General features: G+C 46.4%; 1 protein-coding gene across 1 annotated transcript; it reads left to right on the top strand.

Moving 5' to 3' along the window:
* Window positions 1-932: 932 nt before the first annotated feature.
* On the top strand, window positions 933-4,200 carry LOC119967823 (zinc finger protein 135-like). The gene is made up of 2 exons (XM_038800849.1): window positions 933-990; window positions 2,065-4,200. Exon 2 carries the CDS (start codon window positions 2,160-2,162, stop codon window positions 3,084-3,086), a length of 927 nt encoding a protein of 308 aa, XP_038656777.1. The 5' UTR covers window positions 933-990; window positions 2,065-2,159; the 3' UTR covers window positions 3,087-4,200.
* The last annotated feature ends 2,951 nt before the right edge of the window (window positions 4,201-7,151 follow it).

Below are 7,151 nucleotides of genomic sequence, written 5' to 3' on the forward strand. Positions count from 1 at the left end.
CTTTACAACCAGGTATATTTAGTCCTCAGTCCCGGCCATCCTGCAGTCGTGTTTCCTTAATGGTGACTGCGTCATTTGAATTTGCACCTCCAGCTCATCTAGTCTATTTCTTATACTCATGCATGGAGTGCAAAGAGCTCTTAATAGAGCTATACCCCCAAACCTGTCCCTCAGCGCTGCTGCTTTATTTGGGTGTTTATTATTTCTCTCTTCTAGTTTACATTTTGCAGTTTGGGCATTAACTGCAGTTCCTTTCTTTTTTATCCAATTAGGGGGTAATTTAGCATGGCCAATCGATCTACCCTGCTCATCTTTTGGATTCTGGGGGTGTAACTCAAGCAGACATGGGGAGAATGTGCAAACTCCACACGGACGACCCCGAGCCAGGACTGAACCTGGGTCCTTGGCACTGTGAGGCAGCAGCGCTAACCACTGAGCCACCGTGTTGCCCTAGTTCCTGATTGTTTCTTTACTCTCCCCTGCTTATTTATGGAGCTGTATTGACTTCCCCTGAGGCCTCCTCCCATTTACTATCTTAAAGTCCTTATGACCATACTATTTATCCTTTCTGTTAGGACACTGGTCCCACATTGGTTCAGATGGAGACTGTCGATGCAGTTCCACAGCCACAGGGTTTTATCTGTTTGAAGCCACAAACAGAAAGGTCCAATCTTCTCCTGCAGTTTGAGTGTATTAGACTTTCAAGTAAACCAATGAGAGATCTGGACTTAGCCCCGCCCCTCATTCCTTCCGATTGACCGGAGGAACAACTGTTTCCGGTCAGTGCTCCAACCCTGCCCCCACTTCCTGTTGGTCCCTGGCATCCATCAATCATTGCGGGCACTGTAGCTGGGAACATGCGCAGTGTGGCTTTTGGATTGGACATCAGTACGCAGGCGCAGTGTCGGAGTTTAGCGCATGCGCAGTGTTTTTGATGGTTCTGGAGACAGAAGAGCATTTGTCCCGGAGAAGCGGAGGTGCCGTTAGGCGGTGGGTGGGAGGATTTGGAAACACTTTCTGGATCCGTAAACCCTTCACAATTATTGTCAGCTCCCTAGTTTGCAGCTGCCTTCCCGGGAACAGGCCCACTTAACGGCCTGGTTCAGTGAGTGGAGGACGGTGCACATCAGACGATGTGGGGGTTATACTTTGACCTCAAATCAATGAGGATTCCAGGCTGGGATTCTCCGAAAATGGGACTGTCCCCATGCCCGCTGGAAAACGGGCGCGAATCACTCCAGACTCTTTTCAAAAAGTCCGAGTGATTCTCCAGTTTTAAGATGAATTGCAGGGCCCTGGCATGTACCCCGCAGTTCCTGCTGCCGATATGGGGCCCTGCACTTGCAGCTGCCACGGCAGCCGTTTTCACGTCGGCCCCCGCGCAACATGGCTGAGCCACACAGCGGGCCAGCGCGGAAGAAGATAGCCCAGCCCCGGATCACATGCGCCCACCGATCGGTAGCCCCCAATCTGTCCATCATGGATCCCCCCACCGTCCCCCACCAGGACGTCCAACACGGTCGCGAGTCCGAGCTCACACCGAATTGAACCAGATTGGAACCACGCTGGCGGAACTCGGCTGAGAGAATCACGGAGAATCCCCGCGGAGCCACTTTCAATAGCCCCCGACCACCGCTGTGTCGCACGCGCAGCTGGTGGTGATTCTCTGGTCGGCGGATAAACGCGTACCGGTGCAGAGGCTCGGAGAATCCCGGCTCAGATCTCTGGGCATGAAGGAAACCCTTGAAGGTGGGCAGGGAGGATTGAGAAACACCCGCTGGAGGCCCCAAATTCCCAATAAGACCCATTGATTTTATTGTTAGTCTACAGACAGGAGCTGGAGAACTAAACCCAGGCAGAGGAGCGGGAGGGAGGGAGTAAATTGGGAGCAGAGGAAAAGGATGGTGGGATGGGTTTGGACATCAATCCAGGGAGAGTGTGTGGGATGGTGATTTACAGCTTTAGGGGAACAAGAGAGGAAAAAAAATATTCTGTAGGAAATGTAATTGTTCTGAATTTGTATTCTGTGCTTATAGTTAAGAATTTTGTAAACTCCTTTTGCAGGATATTAGTAGGGGAATATTTAGAGCCACAAAACTGAAATTACTTTGTGTGTGGACAAGGCTTTAACTCACCAACCTGGAGAGGCCATAAACACCATGGAGAAACCATGGAAATGTGAAGACTGTGGTAAAGGATTCAGGTACCCATCACTGCTGGAAATCCATCGACGCATTCACACGGGGGAGAAACCATTCACCTGCTCCGTGTGTGGGAAGGGATTTACTCAGTCAACGAAACTCATGTCACATCAGCGAATTCACACTGAGGAGAGGCCATTCATTTGCCCTGTATGTGGGAAGAGATTTATTCAGACATCCTGCCTGATATTACACCAGCGAATTCACACGAAGGAGAGGCCATTCAGCTGCATTCACTGTGGAAAGATATTCAAATTTTCATCCGACCTCAATGTACACCAGCGACTTCACACGGGGGAGAAACCATTCACTTGCTCTCTCTGTGGGAAGGGATTCACTCATTCATCCAGCCTTAGGTCACACCAGCGAACGCACTCTGAAGCGAAGGCATTCAGCTGCACTTCCTGTGGGAAGGGGTTCCGGCATTCATCCGCCCGGGTTGAACACCAGCGAATTCACACTGGGGAGAAGCCATTCACTTGCTCTGTGTGTGAGCAGCGATTTACTCATTCAGCCAGTCTGATGAGACATCAGCGGATTCACACTGGGGAGAAGCCATTCAGCTGCAGTTCCTGTGGAAAGAGTTTCAGGCAGTCATCCACCCTCATTGCACACCAGCGAATTCACACTGGGGAGAGACCATTCACCTGTTCCGTGTGTGGGAAGGGATTCAGTTTGTCATTTGCCCTCAAGTCACACCAGCAAATTCACACTGAGGAGAAACCATTCAGCTGCACTGACTGTGGAAAGAGTTTCAGGTGTTCATCTGCTCTCCTGGCACACCAACGTGTTCACACTGGAGAGAGACCATTCAGCTGCTCCGTGTGTGGGAAGAGATTCACTCGGCCCTTCAACTGCGTGAAACATGAACGAGTTCATAAGTGACTGCAGGGGCTTGGTTCTGTTGTCATTGCTCCATTCCAGGATTGTTAGTCTGACAATATTTGGTTTGTTTCTGCTGATGCTAATAACTCTGTAACTGATTGTCGTTTAATATTTGGGAAATGTCACTGATTTTCGGGGCTGCATTGTCTTTTTTTAAACACACATTGAGATCTTTCCCCTTAATTCAAGAACTCTACTATGAACGTAGTAGGGTCTGTTCCACAGATCAAGGGTGAGAACAGAATCGGCGCAATATACAAATACAAAGGTGACAGAGGAGACGCCACAATGCTCTGTCCAACAAAGCTCCCCAGTCTCATTCACTCTCAACGATAACCTGCCAAATCATATTTTGGGACAGGCTGTTTTTAAGACAGTGACAAAATGAAAATAAAGGAATCTAATAATTGAAACGCATTTGGTGGGTGTAGGATTAAAAGAGAGTAAATGTTTTAAATGAAAATTGGTTCAGAAGACAGATTGGCTCAGGTGAAGGAACTGAAGTTTTTGATCTGCGAATTAGCCTAGCAACATCGTAAACATATTTACCTAAGAGAAGTGACATCAACAGGGCATACGGTTTCAAGAGTGGAAACAAAGATGGTAAAAGTTCAGAAGAGAAGATGAAGGTGAATTTCACACTTAAAGGGTGAGCACATGTAAGAAATGTCATTTAGGGGGTCTGAGACAGATAGTTCAGATAAGAAAAGATCAAAACAAAAGCAGTACGTCAGTGGCAGAGCTCGTATATACAAAGTCCATGGTCTTAGCCACATAGCAGGAAACTGTTCACTCCCAAACCAGCAAGTGCCTGGAGAAATTGTGTTTGAACAGCCGTTTTTCTCTAATCTAAACCAGAAGCAACCCCACATTAGATATAGCTGGCAAGAGTGTTGATTATTGCTTCATTTTGCTTATGCTTGAAACCTATGGAATGTTGTTTCGAGAAGTTTAGGTCTGATGTTCGGAAAGTAGAGGAATTTGTAACTGGGTCAATTTCAATGTATTTTGTACAGCCATTAATGTCGCGAAATGTATGGTTTAGTTGCCTTTTTTATTGTGTGTTTTAAACCTGTAATAATTACAAAAAATAAATGTTAAAGACTGGAACGCTCTTCATTGTTCTTTACATCTTTCCTCACACTATACCAGGGGTGGGCAAACTACGGCCCGCGGGCCGCATGCGGCCCGCCAAAGGTATTTCTGCGGCCCACCAAGTCATTAAAAAAAAATGTTTTTTTTTAAAAGTTTTTTTTTAAGGTTAATGGGGGGGGGGGGGGGGGGGTGGGGGGGCTGTTGGGTTACTTACTGGTATAGGGTGGATACGTTGACTTGAGTAGGGTGATCATTGCTCGGCACAACGTCGAGGGCCGAAGGGCCTGTTCTGTGCTGTACTGTTCTATGTTCTATATGAGGTGCCCAGAATTATAACGGGTGAAGTAATTATTTTACTTAATATACTATGCGGCCCTTTGTGAATTTCTGAATGTGGCCCTTGCACGGAAAAGTTTGCCCACCCCTGCACTATACCAAATTGTGAAACTACAGTTGGGAACCAGTATTCCAATTTTCCGTTCAGGGATTTGGAATACCCGAGCATTTAACAGCAGCTGGGTTCTTTATTGTGTCTTAACAAAGCTTACAAATATGTTGGCACTCATCAAGCAGAGGCACCTTTGCTGGCCCCAAGAAGAGTCATATTGAACTGGAAACATGAACTCTTTCTCTCTCCATAGATGCTACCAGACCTCCTGACTTGTTCCAGCATTTTTTGTAATCCAAAAGAGGCTGCTGGCCTCCCTTCTATGGTGTTGTCTGTGCCTGGGTGGCTTTGGAGAGGGCACCAGTCTGTACCACAGGGTTCAGGGTGTCTTATGGAACCTGGTAAAACTATTCTGGCCTAGTTAGGAAGGTTCTCTTGAAAATAATAATCCTTGGGCAGCACGGTGGCACAGTGGGTTAGCACTGCAGTCTAACGGCGTTGAGGTCCCACATTTGATCCCGGCTCTGGGTTCTCTGTCCATTTGGAGTTTGCACATTCTCCCCGTGTTTGTGTGGGTTTCACCTCCAGAACCCAAAAATGTGCAAGCCAGGTGGATTTACCACGCTAAATTGTCCCTTAATTGGAAAAATGAATTGGGTACTCTGAATTTATTTTAAAAAAGAAAATAATAATCTTTATTGTCACAAGTGGGCTTACATTAACACTGCAATGAAGTTACTGTGAAAAGCCCCTAGTCGCCAATTCAGGAGCACAGAGGGAGAATTCAGAATGTCCAAATTACCTAACAGCACGTCTTTTGGGATTTGTGGGAGGAAACAGGAGCACATGGAGGAAGCCCAGGCAGACACGGAGAACGTAGAGACACCACACAGTGACCCAAGCGGGAATCGAACCTGGGACCCTGGAGTTGTGAAGCAATAGTGCTAACCACTGTGCTACCGTGCTGCCCAATTAAGACATGTTGAGACATTGTTGCTGATTTTTCTATTTTAGTTTGATTGGACATGTTTGTGAGAATAAGGGAGGATAGAATTTTCCAGAGAAACTAGAAATGTCTATTCAGAATTTCTACCCTGGACTTACAATGACAATGTTTGCAAACTCCATTTGCAGAATATGAGAGAGGTTTGCAGGCAGGAATCTCAAACAGAGCATCACACCAAGATCTGTCAGAGCCACTCAATTCATCAGGACCTGAATATCATCGGACTTTAAAGTGAAAGGAGAAATGTTTGTCTGTGAGAAAGATTTTAAAGCATTATTGCAATTGGAAAATCCCTGAGACACACACTCCCGAGTGAGATTGTGCAAATGAATGACTGTGGTAAGAGTTTTAACCTGTTACACAGTCTGAAAAAACACACCATTCACAGTGGGGAACAAGTGCAGAATTGAGCTATTCGACCCATTGCGTCTGCTCCGCCATTCGATCATGGCTAATATGTTTCTCATACCCATTCTCCTGCCTTCCCCATAACCCCTGATCTCCTTATCAAAAACTAGTCTGTCTCCGCTGTAAAAACACTCAGGGACTTTGTCCCCAACAGCCATCTGTGATAATGAGTTCCACAGATTCACGACAGCCTGGTTGAGAAAAATCCTCCTCATCTGTTTTAAAGGATCATCCCTTCAGTCCGAGGCTGTCTTCTCGGGTTTGAGTCTCGCCTACTCATGGAAACATCTTCTCTATGCCTCGTAGTTTATGGTAACTTACAATTAAATCCCGCCTCATCCTTCTAAACTCCACTGAGTACAGACCCAGATTCCTCAACCACTTGTCATTCTCAGATCATTCTTCTGAACCTGCTCAGGGCCCCCTCCAAAGCAAGCACACCCTTCCTTAGATATGGGGCCCAAAACTGCTCACACTTTCCCAAATGGAGGCTGACCAGAGCCTTATACAGCCTCAGCATTATATCCCCGCTCTTGTATTCTAGCCCTCTTGAAATGAATGCTAACATAGCATTTGCCTTCCAAACTGCCAACTGAACCTGCATGTTAACTTTAAGAGAACCATTAAGAGGGACTCCGAAGTCCCTAAGCCTTTCTCATTTAGAAAATAGTCTATGCACCAAAGTGCGCAACCTCATACTTTTCCACATTGTATTCCATCTGCCACTTCTTCACCCACTCTCCTAGCCTGTCCAAGTCCTTCTGCAGCCTCCCCATTTTCTCAACTCTCCCTGTCCATCTGCATACCTTTGTATCATTTGCAAACCTAGAAACAATGCTCTCAGTTCCTTCTTCCAGATTATTAATGTATATCATGAATAGCTGTGGTCCCAACACTGACTCTTGCAAAACACCACTAATCACTGGCCGCCATTCTCAAAAAGATCCCTTGTCACCACGCTTTGCCTTGTGCCAGTCAGCTAATCCTCTATCCATGCCAGCACATTGCACCTTACACTATGGGTTCTCATCTTATTTTGCAGCCTCCTGTATGGTGCCTTGTCAATGGCCTTCTGGAAATACAATTAGATCACGTCCACTGACTCTCCTTTGTTTTATTACCTGGTTACCTCCACAAAGAATTCTAACAGATTTGTCAGGCATGTCCA

The sequence above is a fragment of the Scyliorhinus canicula genome, chromosome 6, assembly GCF_902713615.1.
Source record: "Scyliorhinus canicula chromosome 6, sScyCan1.1, whole genome shotgun sequence".
Classification (NCBI taxonomy): Eukaryota; Metazoa; Chordata; class Chondrichthyes; order Carcharhiniformes; family Scyliorhinidae; genus Scyliorhinus; species Scyliorhinus canicula.

What these genes read in the sequence shown, in the direction of transcription:
- LOC119967823 (XM_038800849.1), top strand. Translation starts at nt 2,160, where the DNA reads ATGGAGAAACCATGGAAATGTGAAGACTGTGGTAAAGGATTCAGGTAC.